General features: G+C 36.2%; 1 protein-coding gene and 1 pseudogene across 1 annotated transcript; one reads left to right on the forward strand and one right to left on the reverse strand.

The window, feature by feature from the left end:
* Window positions 1-414: 414 nt before the first annotated feature.
* On the forward strand, window positions 415-818 carry LOC121656356 (annotated as a pseudogene).
* A 691-nt stretch (window positions 819-1,509) lies between these two features.
* On the reverse strand, window positions 1,510-9,028 carry LOC121657166 (sterile alpha motif domain-containing protein 3-like). Its single transcript, XM_042012560.1, has 7 exons — window positions 8,954-9,028; window positions 8,047-8,117; window positions 4,223-5,257; window positions 3,968-4,123; window positions 3,559-3,651; window positions 2,146-2,366; window positions 1,510-1,519 (listed from the first exon to the last, which is right to left on the reverse strand). Exons 3-7 carry the CDS (start codon window positions 5,084-5,086, stop codon window positions 1,510-1,512), a joined length of 1,344 nt encoding a protein of 447 aa, XP_041868494.1. The 5' UTR covers window positions 5,087-5,257; window positions 8,047-8,117; window positions 8,954-9,028.
* Between the last annotated feature and the right edge of the window lie 7,726 nt (window positions 9,029-16,754).

The following is a 16,754-nucleotide window of genomic DNA, read 5'->3' on the forward strand; positions in this document are numbered from 1 at the left end:
TCATGGTTTATGTTCCTTGGTTTACTTTAATGTTCGTTCATGTTTTCATGTTTTTTTTCTTGGCTGCTTTACACTTGAGATTTTAAGATTTTGCTTCAGTTTTTATATTTTAACTTGTCTCATTTATTTGATTTTACTGTTTTTATTTTTATTTGTTGTGCTTTTAGTCTTCCGTACAGCACTTTAGTCGTCTGTGGTTGTTTTTAAAGTGCTTTATAAATAAAGTTGGATTGGACTGGAAACTTTAAGCAGTCAAATGATATATATAAAAAATGATATATTCAGACTAATATTGTCATAATTTTCATTGCTGGTTTGAATGGATAGTTGTATCCCCCTTGTGAGGAGGAGTCAATGCAAAATCTGAATCTACAAATAAGATGGTAGAGAGGCGTGGACACACACGTCAACACAATGGACTATAGGACAGGATTGTTGCTTTTCACTCTCTGCTTGGCAGGTGAGAATATGAACTAAAATCCAACATCATGATGTTGTTTTGCCACCAGTGTGTTTGAAGTGATTCTTTTCTATTCTTTTTATAGGTGCTGCAGGTCAGACTCTGACAGAGTCTGAACCAGTGGTTAAAAGACCAGGAGAATCCCACAGACTGACCTGTACAGGCTCTGGGTTCACGTTCAGCAGCTATCCCATGAACTGGGTCAGACAGGCTCCAGGAAAAGGTCCACACAGGCAGTACCTCTAAGTTTTACTCCCAGTCAGTTACAGGTCGATTCACCATCTCCAGAGATGATTCCAGCAGTAAAGTTTATCTGGAGATGAACAGTTTAAGAACTGAGGACACAGAAGTTTATTGACAGAATATGCAGCCTGACGACACGGCTGTGTATTACTTTGCAAGAGGCCACAGTAACACAAACCATCAGCAGACCTGAACAAAAACCTCTCAGACTGTAAACACATGTAACAAGAAGCCACCAGAGGAGGAGCTCTAAGACCACTAATGGCCTCAAGACAGCTTTTCTGAAAATGTAAAATAAGTATTTGATTCTAATAAACAAAATACAATTTTCATTTAACCAGTCCTGATCAGACAAACAAGCAAACTGAAATGTAGCTAAATAATTTAACCTTGCTAGTGAAAAAATACTACTTTAAATAACTTATTTGGCTTTTACACACTCAAATAAAGATATTTTGGATTTACTTAAAAATGCTGTTTCAAGTGGTTCCACACAACTTTGTTAAGTAGTTGTTAATAAACTAGTTTTTATACAATTTACGCAATCAATTTAAGTATATTGTACAACAGTGGCTTAAATAAGTTATACTAAATTGGGTTACTTTCTTTTTATGCACAAAGTCTACATTAAACTTATATGAGATGGTTAAGTTCAGCAAATTAACTGGATATACGTTAAAGTAATGCAGGGTTATTAAGTAAGAGGAACTTGATGTGGTTAATTAAAATGTTAGAAACTAGAAAAATAAATATTAACACAGGTAGTATACTCACAGCTTTCTTCAAACAGTACTTTTATTAGCCATTTAAAACAGCCTGTTATACAAAATACCGGATAACATAAAAATACTTCACATGTATGAACATTACACGTTTAACAATTATCCATTGTCATAAGCTTCCCATGACATTGCTTTGTTCTTCAAACTAAAGAGAAAAATCCAAATTCTTGTACTGTAATACCACTAAGATTTAAATGACACCCTTAAGTACATTTTAACATATTATAAAGTTAAGTGCCACAAGAATTTTTTAACAAACATTTTGCCAATAAATTCACAACTTTTGAGCTCTTAGATTCCAAAAAATTGGCAAAGTAAAAATTAACAGTCTTAACAGAGAACTACAAAAGCATCAACAAGCAGCATTTGGTCCCAGGTCAGTAGTTTGAAACCATTATTTTAGAGTTCAAACTTTTACCTTTCAGGTACAACAGTATTAGTAAGAAATTACTGTTAAAAACATTAATGGGCAGTCAAAACTACAGCTCAAGTAAACAGGGCAAACAGAACATTTCAGCACACTGAACAGCCTCCAGATCACAACACTGTAACGGCTTCATGCATCTTTCCAGCAGTTTGTTCTTGAGCACCTGGATTTTGGTTGAATGCCTGTGTGTGTCAAGTTCCATCAGGATCTTTTGGATGAATTCAAAAGTGTACCTTAGGTCACTTGGAGAGCTCAGGTTCAGGTCGTAGATGATCCCAAACAGTAAGGCACAAGCAGTGGCAACATCTTTGAGCCCATGAAGCAGCTGCACGCCTTCAACTATGATGCCAACATCTTCTGGAAGCTGATCAGCATCTACACCTGGATTTTTAATCACATAGATGCCGATGATCGTTTGATCCAAATGTCTCTGGGTTTCATCAGGGTCCTCACTCTAAAAACAGATAAGATTTATTAAAGATTTTCCCACAGGAAGCACACAATTCACATGAAACTTGCAGCATTTAAAAAATAACATTGATAATTTTCCATACTAGTAAGTGAGGTCAGCTGAATAATAATACATTTAAAAAAAACTATACTATTTGGGAGAAAATGTTGAAGTTTTAAAATATTCTTTGTTGGTTTTAAAAGATTTGTTCACCACCTGTAAATCAATCATCAGAAGGAAGAGTGTTCAAAAATCCACATTTTTAAAAGAAGGCAAAAACACCAGAGTTTGAGTAGAATTGACAATTCTTTGTTAAGCCAGTAATAAGAAAACAATACATATCTTCTCGAGAAGGAGGCCTGTTAGCTTAGCTTCTGATCACTAATACACAAAGTGTCGGGACCCTTCGGTTCAGCCAAAAGACCCGCCTAACTAAATTATCCTCCTCATTTATAGTGATACAAAGCATTGTGGCTATGTGCGTGCATGTGGTGCTCATTCATGTGAATGTGTATTTTGCAAGGTGGTCCTTCCTTCTTCCGGGAATTTGATTCCTCCAGGTCCTCCTTCTGAGGTGCGTCAGAGCTGAAAGGAAAAAGATACTATGCTCTGCTTCACTATCTTTTTCTGCCTTTCTACTGACTCCCTTGTATTTTTCTCACAATATTCACACAAAGGCTATTCTTTTAATGATTTCTGAGTTACTGGGAATTCCGTTCTGCTAGGAGTGAATAGATAAGCAAAGAGATGTACCAATATTTAGATTACTCCCTAGTGGCCATCCAGAACATTGTCAAGGCCGCTAATTCTCAGCTGTTTTCTCAGTATTGATCTCAGTAACCTTATATGAGTTTATGAGAATGCACTATCTGTAACCTGCAAAGCAATGATAACAATTAAGCTGTAGTTCTATTAAAAGCAAAGCCTAATGCATGTTACTAAAATCTAAGGATAAAATGTAAATGAATAAATGAATAAGAATGCTTAAATGAGTAAATGAATAATAAATGAGTAAATGAATCAAAATGCTTATAAAATATTTGCAACAATGTGAAGAGACTCTCAAAGGAAAAAATACTGTGATTGTAGTTGTAAAAGTGTTATTGGATAGGTTTGTCAAATGTGTACATATCGTATATCATGCACTCCATTCATTGTTAAATTAAAACCTCACTTTAAAACTGACAACACTTACCCCATATTCCTTCACTAGCTCTTCAGGGTCTTCATTAAGATACACAGCTAGTGCTTGGAGGTTGCAAGCTCTCCTTGTTTCAACCGAGTCATTCTGCAAAACACAACAGGAAACATTCTGGTTATATAAGTCATTGACATTTAGAAGATGAAGGAATTCCATAAAATGATCCCTGATACAGATATAAGTTGATCAATCAGTCTTCATGCAGAAGTCCCTCACACATTCATAAAATCAGTTAAATACAGGTGCACCTGTATTAGCAACAAGGGCAGAGCAAACAAGTGTGAAAGGCAACAGTTCGCTACAAACTGTTATGTGAACTGTGATACTGTGAGGGAGGCAATACTATGCATAGTATTCACAACAACTGAGGTAACCATTAGTATACAACTGATTTTAGACAAACCTGGTCAATGAGAGCCATTATGTTTTTTATTTTGCGTCCTGCTGCTCCTCCTTTTTTGCGGAGCACTTTAGCCAACTTGTCTGAGTAGTGATCCAGTTGCGACATAAACTTTGGGATGAGCGGGATGGTGGTAATCCGTGTGAACTCTGCACTTACCTAGGTATGTGTTTTAACAAGACAAAACACATTGTACAGTAGGTTAAGACACATGAAGCAAAAAATAATTTACTTATGACCTGCAAATTCAAGACTTGCCTCATTTTCCATAAAAAGAGCTGGCCATCTACTTTTGAATTCTGCGATGAAGGGCATATCTTGAACCACCTCATACCGCCGATGAGCAAAGGTTTTCTCCATTTTCTGTTTTATTACATGATGGTTGTTCCTTTTCTTGACCTCAGTTAGCAGTTCTACTCGCTCCTGCTCAAGACTTTCTTTGTCTTCTCCAGCTGGGTAATGGGGACAAAAATTGACCTCAGCTCTCCTGGGTTTCTTTACTTGGTTTGGGCTTGAGGAGTTACCAGGCTTTCTGTTTTTTATAGAGTTAATGCTCATTTCTTGGCATCCCAAACTCCTAAGCTTAGTGCGGTAGTTGCCCATTTTGTATTTTAAACTGATTTTCCACCCATAGTATCCAGTAACAGAGCCCTGTTCCTTTAGGCATGGATGTTTAATGATCAAAGCTTCTGCAACATCATCCAGTTGTGCAGACGTAGGATATCCTGTTGTGTATTTCATTATTTCAGAAGCCAAGGCCTGCAAAATGTCTGACCTGACTTTGAAACTTGGGTTCAGCCGTTTGCCTTCAGCAAGGAACTCCTGGTTCGCCTTCGACAGCTGCATCTCTACTTCGTAGGAGAACAGAGGAATAGGAAAGCTGCGTGGCCAGCCTTGACATCTCAGTGATGCGGTTGCAGATGTGGTTGAAGTTGAGGTGGTTGACTCAGAAGATGAAAGTATATCAGTGTCTGCAGAGGAATCCTCATGACAAGGCGTAAATGGAATATGGCTGGGTGCTTGTGTTGACTGATTACTTGGTTTAATCACTTTTACTGTTCCTTTGTCTTGGATGTCTGCTGTTGAAGTCAGGTTCATAAACTGCTCAAAGTCATTGTCCATATACTGCAGTCTGAACTCTCCTTCAATTCCACACTGTTTTTGAATCTCAAATTTAAGACTGTCCACAGAGTACAGAAGGCAAAGTTAGCTTCACACAGTTATCTTCTCCTAGGAGAATTCGAAGCTTTACCGGAGCAGACATTGTGTGCACTGTCTCATTAAACTCTTAATCTGAAAAAGGGAGAATATTAGTGTAAAACAGAGCACCGCACCACTACTAACAGGTATTGTGACATCTTTACAAACTAGGCTGTCATGAAAAACGACAACACATAATACTTGAAAATATTTCAAGTAATATGCAAGTTTAGCAAAATACTTAACTGTATATAACCCTGACCTCATATTACCTGAAGAATGTATGTATGTATCTTTTTAAAGTAACCATCCGTAGAGTACCAACTTTGTAATCACACAGGGGGTAACGATCCACAAGTTGACTCAGCTCAATCAAAGAAACATCCCTTGGGGAAGGATCCAACTCAAAGGATCGGTAGTGTTCTCTGTACCATGAACTTAATCTTTTTACTATGAAGGCAAGTCCATCTTTCAAAACACACATCTGCACAATTTCGGCAAAGTCTAGCAGTCCACCAACAAATCCATGCACTATTATCATGCCACTTCTGCAGTTGATGCCATCAGCAGAAACATTCTGTACCAGATTAACAAGAGTAAGATCAGGGTACTTCTGGCGAAGGCTAACTGCTACCTCCTCTTTAAGAACATCAAGAGGGACTGTTGAGACTTGTGCAACCTCGACAGAGTTTTTCTCACAGCTTGATGAAAAAATACTATGGCCTATCATGAGCTGATGTTTAGTGGCCAAAGACATTGTTATGTTTTTAAAACAGTTGGTATGCCTCACAACTTGTTTAAAATAACTGTGCTTGGATTCAAACCTCAGAGTCCAGAAAGAAACAAGTGGACCAAAGAGAAGGATCAGTGCTGGATAATGTTCCAGGTAGTGGTGCTTAGGTAGCAGTTTTCTTTCTGGGAAAAGTGTGCAATACCTGGATCTGTGTTCTGATATCTTAGTCTCCAGGTATGCAACTGACTCATTGGTATGTACAGGGCAAACGACCAGATCAACAATATCCTTCAAATCTAATATTAGCTGCCAAGCTGGTTCATCTTCTGGGATTAGTTTTCCAACAATCAGTGGAATTAGTCTTAATAAACACCAGTTTTCGTGTGAGTTGCCACCAATATTGTTTTTACTTTGGAAAGCACGTGGAAGTAAATGAGGGCGATTTGCTTTATCCCCCCACTTGTATGGGAAAGACTGAATTAGCTCATTTAAACCATCAAAAGTAAAGTACTTCTTGGCTAACAGCAATCCAAAGCACTCAGCAAGTTCAACGGGTACTAGCCCCTCGAACAGGTCATGAGCAAGATCTGGGGGGAAACCTGCCGTAACCTCAAAGAATGAAAGGCTCTCAGCTAAAGCACACGTAGCTTTGACTCCACAACAGGGTTTACCTTGTTTACATGCACTTGCTACATGTGCAAGATGTAGCTCTTTAGTTCTGAGACTGAAGCCACCCTCTTTGACTTCCTGTGACTGAATTTCACTGCGTGTAGCAGTACAAAAGCGACAGACATAATCTCCAGAGAAACTTTCCACAAATCCAGCTAATCCATGAGCTCCAAGGTTGTCGGCCACCACACACTGAACAGTACCTCTGATGAATGTCCCTAGATGATTGATGAAAACTCCCTGTTGCTCTAATGTGACAAGATTACGCAAGAAAGGCTCAAATATTTTTTTATAGCCAAATGTTTTGACATCTTCACTTTTACATAGCAAAGCAAGATAAATTGAGTTCAGTGACGACTGGCAAACTGGCAGCAAATTCCCTAAAATCCAATAAACTCCACAAAGTTTATGTTTTTTTCGCGACGTCCCTAATGGATTACAAATTTCGAAGTCATCTATGTAAAGGCACAATGAAAGTCTTAATTCCTCACCTGCAAGAAACTCATTATTTTTAAAGTGACAACCATCTTGATAACATCTATACTTGCCATTTACTGAATGCTGGTCTGAATGACTATCCACAACTTTACTGAGTATATCTTTCTGTTTGAGTAACTGCTCTAAAGTTTTCAAAACAGGAATATACTGGAAGGTTCGTTTTGTTTTTGATTCAAGTACGTACTCTACTGGATCGACAATGTCAAAATTTTCTTTGTAATACTTTCTGCGCTTATGAGCAGTAGCCAGTGGGCCATCCTTTGCTATACTTTTTAACAAAGGATTACAAGATAATTCAGTGGTCAATTCAGTAACCACAATCTGGTCCACACAGACATTGTATTTTCTGAAGGTTTCTTGAATTGTTTTGTTTGATATTGGCACAGAGGCAGATCCTAACAAATAGTGCAATTCAGCAAGCAGTTCATCTATCGCTGTACGTGGAACGTGGAAATAGTTTTCAAGTTTTAGTAAAAGAGATCCTAATTTCAGTTCTATAGTCTTAAATAAATGCTGTTCTTTTGTTTCAGTTTCTATATCACTATCAGAATCAACATTACACTCACCACTAAAAGCTAAATTATCAATGTCGCCATCTGCTGAGTTTTCTGCTTCACTAGTGTTTACAATACCTACTTTAAAATCTTGAAGAGAATATGGCGTGTGTTTTCTATTTCTGTGGGACTTGAAAGTACCATAAACATTTGTCTGGAAAGAGCAGCCCTGAAACACACAATTCACTGTTTCATGGTTCTTGAGATGGTTATTAAGGTGACAAAAATACTCTTGTGCTGATGCTATGTAGGCGCTTGTACACAACTGACAGTTAAATGTAGCTGAAATAACACATTTTTCAAAACTTTGATTAGTATGTGACCTGCTTAAATGACTATGAAGGGCATTTCAAGTTTTGAATACACATGGACAATCAGAATGAGTGCATGGGTAGGGGTGTCTGCGGCCAAAATTGTCATGAGCTAACCTGTAGTGTTTTAGTAGATGGACTCTTGTTGATACAGTTGTCCCACAGTCTTTACAAGACCACATTCATATCTGTTGAAAAAAAGAGAGCAAGATTAGAGTCAAAACATTAAAAGACAGTTCTATGCAACAGATCCTTCAACTGGCTTGCCAGGCCTTCTCTACTTCTCTACTACTGCCTCTTAAGAAAAAATAGAAATTGTAATTAATTTACTGCTTGATCTTATTCAATTACACATTAACCTCAGAAAAAGGTTTATGCAGCAAAATCAAGATATTTAACTTTTGTTTTCCTTTGACAGACATAAGTGAAATATAAATATAAAAATTAATAAATTCATTAAAAACTGGTGCAGCCACAGTTGCTGTTTTCACACAAACTGGTGTATACAGTAACACATTGCCTCAATTTTCCAGCTGCACATCATGTCCAGAGTATCCTGGATAAGGTCTTGTTTACATGGTTTCAGACTGTTTGTATGTTTAAATAAATAAATAAATAAGTCTCACAAATTTCAGTTGCTATTAACAGAATTAAAAAAATGTTCACAAAATCCACAGGCTGTATCTGAACCTAACTACATGTGAGCTGCTTCCTCTCAAAACTGTATTATTACATGCATTTCCAACATACCCGTAAAGAGTCGGTTACCTATCTGGGTATAATAGTACACAGGTTATTTGTAGCGCTGCTCAAACGGACCCTTAAAGTTTGAATGTAGCCACGCTTATGGGGCTAACATCGCTAACGGAGCTAACCGCACCAACAGCGCTTATGGAGCTAACAGCAAAAAATGCTTGTTAATAGCACCGGTACTCGACGAATTTTAGCCAGTATCAGAACAACAACAACGTTGCTTAACACTAATTGCTCTATGAAGTAACGGTAGTAAAAGATGTTTACTCACCTCTATTTTGAGGATGGCTGCTGATTTATCCACAGAGTGTATCTTTATTTGAAATGAAAAGGATGCTTGCCAGGTGTATGGTGTCCCCAAAGGGACAAAGTACTCTATTATTGAAGTGCTTTTTCGTTTAACATAGTTTTTACATTACAAAATTAAGTTGGGGTAACTAACACAACCAAGTAGACCTGACATTGCATATGTATGCTTTCAAACAACACAACTATCTCAAATTAATATAAAATACTTGTTTTTTTGAGTAATTATAATATAATACTATGTTTTATAGCCAACAACATTGATATTTCCTTTTTTTGAGTGCACCTGTACATGAACACACCAGAAAATTTCCTACAACTTTTACAAAAACAGAAACACCCACACAAAAAAACAGAGCTGCCAGTTATTAAGGGTTTTAAAATAATAACCAAATCAAAAAGACATATCATGAAAGTAGCATAACAACGACCAGATACTAACTCACAGGAAAAAACAGAAGAATTATCTCTTAGTATATAAACCCACTGGATAACTCAGTGACTGTGTCAGCATGCAGAGGATGAGGAATAAGCAGTGATCAGTGATGAAGAGTAATGAGTGAGATCGTGCAAATGCGACCACGGGTCTACGGAGGTCAGAGGCAGACCAGGGCAGCCCAGAGACCTGGGCCCTCAGCAGCAGCCCCGGAGCACCAACCCAAGCTACCCCACCACGAAGACGACTCCAGCCCCACCCGAAGGGCGGCAGAGAAGAGGAGAGCCCCAGCAAGAGCCCCCCACGGTCTTGGAGCACAGGTCCCAGTGTGCAAATTTATAAAATAAGTCTCACATTTAATTAAGACACATGGACTAAAACTTTTTTTCTTTGTTTAGAAGATTTTTTAGAAAGTATTTAAGAAAGAAGTTAAAAGGGACCTCAAATGTACATGTGTTCAAGTCTATTGTCTATAATTTAAATTTTAGTAAATTCATTTTTATACCTTCAAGCAAAATTTTGATGTACAACATGAAACAATCTGTGATGGTAATTTTGTTTCCATAATTTAATAATTTTCTTCTATTTGTAATATAAAAATAAATATTTAAAAGCAGAAGAGATAAATATTAGATAAACAAATAACAATGTATCCTAAAATAAAATATTTTTATTTGTGTTGATAAAATATCATACATTTGTTTTCTATTTAATTAGAGCATGAAATTATATTAAAGTGAAGATTTATTTATTTATTTATATAGGTTATTTTAATTAATTAAATGATAAAATATCTTTCTTCATGGATGGATGTACTATATATGTTAGATTATAATATTTATTTATATAGAAAGTGTATAAAAATTAAAGAAACAACTATACATATATATATATATATATATATATATATATATATATATATATATATATATATATATATATACATATATATTCTTTCTTTTCTGACAGCACTCATAAAGAACTCACCCTTTAAAAATTAAACAAGTTGCCAAATAATTTTATTTCACATCTTCACTTCATGTGGTCCAGCTGCTGCCATGAGGTGACGAGTGTGTTTGATATGAAGGTGATCAGAGTGCATGTAGTGAACTTTGTGCTGTATTGAGTATTTTAGTGATCCGACTCTGCTCTTTGTCTTTTCTCTGCTTTGTGGAGACTTTACCAGGAAGACCTCCACCCACACAGAGTTAAACTAAGGACAAGATACCTTCCTGCTTTTATTCTGTCTATATTTATACACTGTAAGAAAAGAAAAGTTGACTGAACTTAAAAAAGTAAGGCAACCAGCTGCAAAGCGTTTTTGAGTAAACTCAACTAAGGACTTTTGCATTGTGTGAACCTAAATTAAGAAGGTAAATCAATGCATAATATTAAGTTCAATAAACTTAAGATGGCAAGTCCAGTCTACTCATATCTTTGAGCTGAAACAACTCAAGTTGTTCAGTTGAAAATACACTTAAAAAAGTTGAGCCAACTTGTGAACACAAGTTGGCTTAACTTCACAGTGTGAATATGTTTGAAGAGTAGTTTTGAGTTTGCCCAACTTATTTTTCAACTTACATTTACCCTCTTGATGTAGGTTGATTCGACACACGCCTGTTTGTTGAGTTTACTCAAAAACGCTTTGCAGCTGGTTGCCTTACTTTTTTAAGTTAGCTGAACTTCTCATTCTTTAGTTGTGAAGTCTGTAATTAAGAATCCAAATACCCCTTCATAATAATAATTTATTCAGATAAATTGAACAGCAGTTTACATGAAATGTTCCAAGTTAAAGTGGTAACATGAACATATGAAGATGTATATTTTTCAGTATTGTTAAAAACAAATGCCACCTTTTAAAAGAGAATAAAAACTAATGGAGTTGTCAAATAATTTGATTTCTTGTTACAAATAACAGCAATAATCAAACTAATGACAAACTAAATAAATTACAGAAAACAAACTTGTTTCAATGACTCTATAAATGAATAAAAAAATAGTCAACTATTAAGTGAATGAAAGGTGCATTATTGGATTGTTAAACCCCTTACCCCACCCCCCAAAAAACTGTAAATTTTTTTTACACTCAGTAGCATTTATCCTGTGGAGGACCAAGGGGGTCTTTGGAAAAACAATACAGCATTTTCATAAGGTGTAATAAATTGTGAAATAAAAATATAGATTGCTTAATATAATTTCAAATTTAATAATTCATACAATAAAAATATAAATTTGCAAAGTGACCTTCTCAAACTTTAGAGAAATTCATATTCTGTATGCTGGATAGATTCTTTAAAGTTTTCACTTATCTGCAACAGTCTCCTGCATATCAACATCGGTAACGTAGTTAGTGAGCTGTTAGCAAGCTGTTACTTCACCAAATCGGAGATGCAAGACAGAGGCACAAGTGTGGCGTCTAACCATTAAGAGAGCTGGTTACAGTTAAGGAGCAGCTGTGATTGGTTTAACTTGGTTTTCACTGCTCAAGGCCCCAAAGATAAATGAAGGGAAAACCATCAAGGACATGCAACTGCAAAAAGGATTTGAAAATGCAGAGAATAGAAAACAGAAGTGGAAAAAGCAATCACTAATGTTTTATATACAAAACACTTTGGAAAAGAATGTTTTTATTGTATGATTTAATTATTGAATTTGAAATTAGATTCAGCAATCTATATTTCTATTTCAATGTTTATTGTTTCTTATGAAAATGCTGTACTGCTTTTCCAAAGACCCTCCTATTATCCCAGCTTGCACCTTTTACAAAATATAAATATAACCTTTTAAGAAAACAGCTGCCAACATCAACTTTGAATAAAGAAAAAGAGCATTTTTGTCATCCTTTCATCAGCATTCATCAATAACATTTTTTGATTATTGCATTTAGAACAAACAAGTGTCAAACAATAACTCCAGTGATGCTATGTCTGAATTGTATAACAACTTAGTAAAGTTTTTAAAAGTAAGCTAGTGAACAATCTGGTCAGCACTTACCAGTGCAGCACATCACTGGTATCATCAAAACGGGCTACTTCAGCAAATTGTTCTTTAGGGCCTGAACCCTGGCTGAGCAGTGGGTACCCAAGTTCATGAACACCTTCTGAACTGCCTCAAAAGTGTACTTAAGGTCCTTAGGATAGTCCAAGTTCAGAGCATATGTGAGGCCAAAGAGAAGAGCAAATGCTGTAGGCAAGTCGCTGATGTCATCTACGACAATCTGCTCCTCGATAACCAAGGCAATGCTTCTTGTAGTTGGAGCAGAGTTGACAACATAATCTTCAACCACTTCAGTGAGTATATCTAGTTTCAAGCCTTTAACCGACAATTCCTCCAGGTCAGTGTCCTGCAGAGAAGAATAAGAATTTCAAAATATGCAAAATACAGTTTTATTAGACCAAAGAAATATGCACACTGACATACTGCTTACTGCATATTTAAAAAGGTTTAAATTTGTCAATGTGTGCTGTTTGGTATCATAGGTCCAGTTGTTCAAAAGATTTAATCTGGGTCAAAATTATCCACATTTGAGAATCCCACTTTTTGCTATCCAGGATCTGGTAATCTGTCTTACTCTTATGCCGGATTTTTAAAGCAGCATTGGACTGGATCACCCTGATCCAGATTTCTGGTTTTCAAGATTACCAAATCCTGATTACCAGAACTTAAAACAACATGGACTACCAGGTATGTAAAGAACAGCAGGTAGAAGAGCCAATATGGGGTCACTTTAAGTGTTTTTCATTATGGGACTAAAAAAAAATTATAATTTTGTAGCTTCTCATCTGAGCCACAACAAATTAAATACAAATTCATTATCAACTACATTGGATATTTTAAAAACATCTTAAATAAAAAGTCTGCATGTCCCTCTCTGTGACGATGCTAGTTATGCACCTGAGGCCCGTGTGGAGGAACTGGACCATCATCCGGCTTTCTGTCAGAATAAGGGACTGACTGGACATGTTGACAGGTTCTTCTCTGATCATGCAGTGAATGGCAGGGAAATTGATTATTTTTTTTTGTGTTTGTTTTTGAAATTTCTTTGTTAGGTCTATTTGATGGGGACAAGATCATGTTATGTTTAAATTTTTTGCTTTACTGCGCTGAAGGCCTTAATAGGTCTACATTGTCACTGTAACAGGTGAACAAGTCAAGAGCAAAATATAAGTATAAGAATATGCACAGAATAAAAAAAAAAGTATTATTTGATCAAATTTAATGTTTTACCACATTTTCTTCCTGAAATCCACCTTGAAATCCAACCCCCACTTGGGATCAGGATAATCCTGTTTTCTTACATAAAAGTTATTCAAATCCGTCTAAAAGGTTTTGAACAACACAAACTGAAGCCTTTATCCAGATCATAACTAGGACTGAATTACATAATCCAATCCAATTTTAGAATCCTTCTTTCCCTTTTGAACAAACCATTTTTAAGATTTGATCCAATACAATAAACAAAATCTGATCAGATTACATTTGAACAACTGGCCCATAGTGTGTATTACACTCAACATGGAAGACAGAAAGCACGAGGTCACAGATCCTCCAGCAGGACAGTTAACTAAACCACAGCCGAAAACAGCCAAGAATGGATCAGAATAAAACATTGGGCTATTCTAAGGTGGCCTTCACTGAACCTGGACCTAAAATCTGTTAAACATCTGTGAGCTGAAACATGCAGTTTGGAGAAGAAGCCATTCAAACTTGAGACAACTGGAGCAGTTTGAGTATGGGCCAAAGAAGTCTCATTTTTTTTGTGATTTTTAAATTTTTCTGTTGAAGCACAATTTCAAAGTAACGTCACCTTTTAATCAACTATTTTTCTTTTGAAGTTATGTCAGTGACCATTTTGGGTTTTCTGTCATGAACAGAAGGGGTACAAGTGTTTTGTTGGCAAGTGTGGCATCTTTTCAAAAGGCATATACAGAGAGGTTTAGAGGCCAAAACTGAGAAACCTGTTTCACTCAAAGGCCAGTTCCTAATATTCCAAAGCACTGGAATCACAGGTACATAAAATGAAGAAATATAAGAAGTATTAAGGACACTACACAAAGCAGCTTCCATGAGAACAGTAGTAGGCTTCACAAAGGTATTCCCTCAGTACAGAATATTCATAATGTAAAGATCGGTGACTGTATTCTATGAAGGTAAAAATGTGCCAAAATGAACAAACTTGTAGATTTGATGTGAAAACTTGTAGAATAAAATGTGAGAAGTTGTGCATCAAAAATCTGAACTTGTATGTCAAAATTATCTGCTGTAAAGAAAACTCACACACGTGAACTGAATTTGAAGTTACAGAGAAAAAATAGTCCATCTGACAAATTATCTTCCATAGTTTACTTGTAATTAAATTTTTTTTCAAGTGTTCATTTTGCTTTACAACCTCAACTTCGCGATTACAACTTCCTGAATCTGCTGCTGCAAGTCACAAATGTGCTCTCGCGAGTCACAGCGTGATAAAACTGTGGCCTGACTTTTGGCTCATTCCTTGCGAGATATTTGTGCCAAAACTAACTTGTGTCTGAAGATGTGAGAGCAGAGGAGGAGGGGAGGGGGGGGGGGGGGGGGGGGGGGGGGGGGGGGTCGGGGCTTAACCAATCAGAGTGAACGGTCGTGAGACCAACGTCTCCAGAGTTTCTCTTGTCGGACCTCTTGGCAGCTATCGCTATGGCGCACAACTTCTCACATTTTATTCTACAAGTTTTCACATCAAATCTACAGGTTTGTTCATTTTGGCACATTTTTACCTTCATAGTATTCCTTTGACAGTATTAAAAAAGCAGTAACAACATGATCAGGTTCTGTAACCATTATGATACTCTATGAAACCATAGTCAGTTTGGTGGCAATAGCAATAGATCTTACCAGACATGTCTTCAGCCTTCAGCCTTCTCCTTTAGGTAAAAGTAGGTCTCCAAGAGCCGTGGCCTTCCTGTAGGGAAGTACATCAGTTGTCTAAAATAAATAGAATAAAAATATTCAAATCAAGTAATATTTTATTTAAAAAGCGCTTTACGTGCCACAAAGCAATATGAAGTGCTTTACATAGTAAAAAAGAAGTTTATGCATATAAAAAAACAAGGCATTTAAAAATATTTTTGATTCTCTTTCAAACACTTTACACATGCGTACACACGCAAAAAGAAAGCAGAGGTCAGTAATTACTAAAAATAGTTGAGTCTAAATGACTCTTATTCAGAAGGGGCCTCAATGCTTCTGTTTTAAAGACAGATGGGGGAAACAACCATCTGAAGACAACAATTTACTATGTTTAAACGCTCACTGAACTACAATAATAATAATAATAATAATAATAATAATAATAATAATAATAATAATAAAAAGAAGAAGAAAGAAATCGCTGCCGTCCATTAAACAAACCTCTGCACTTCAGCGGAGTGATTAAGGTGTAGATTCCTCTGCATAACGGTTCTCTCTGTCATTATCATCATCATCTTTCCAACTCAGTCGTTACAAATTTTACATTCATGTGTCTATTAACACTGATAGAAAAACTGATAAGCTAGAAGCCACGCAATGGTGTGAAAAATTATGATCTAGTTCCTTAGTGATACTTGCTAATTATTTCAACGCAGTAGGCTACTTTTCCTGCTATCGCCAAACACTGTAAGGAGGGGGGATTTTCGAACTCTGTAACCTAATTTTAGGATATGTAAATTCATCTTAACTCTACAACATTTTATGGAAACTGTAAAATGAACATTAGAGGTTAGTGCACGAACGATTTATAAACTTTGCATTTTGAGTCAGCTCAGCTCTTTTTAAAACTATTTGCTCTCCTAACTCAGAAAGACATGTTAAAGTAACAAATTAGTAGTTGTGGTTTTAACAGTGTAGTTTTAGTTCTGTATATTCTGCCGTTGCAATGATTTCTTTTCATTTCATAAAAAAACAAACTCCTAAATCCACCTGCCTTCTTACCTGATAGTCCTGCATTTGGGTTTTATTACTCGTATCGTCTCTGTGGTTCAGAAACAGGCCGGATAGTAAAATCTAACTGAATCAACATTGAAGCTTCATCAGCCATGAATATTTAACTTATGTTGATGTCTCACACTGAAACCAAATTAAATAACTTGAAGATCAATATTAAATAAATGTTAATTTTTTAACTACATCTCAGATTTTTTCACTACTGTTTCATTCGTCATCTAAACAGTAACTGAGCTCCATTTTAGTTTATTTATTTAATTTAAACATTAAAACGATGTGCATGATCTCACTCACCACTCTTCATCACTGATCACTCCTTATTCCTCATGCTCTGCATGCTGACACAGTATCTGAGTTGTCTAGTGGGTTT

The sequence above is a fragment of the Melanotaenia boesemani genome, chromosome 2 (genome assembly GCF_017639745.1).
Source record: "Melanotaenia boesemani isolate fMelBoe1 chromosome 2, fMelBoe1.pri, whole genome shotgun sequence".
Taxonomy (NCBI): domain Eukaryota; kingdom Metazoa; phylum Chordata; class Actinopteri; order Atheriniformes; family Melanotaeniidae; genus Melanotaenia; species Melanotaenia boesemani.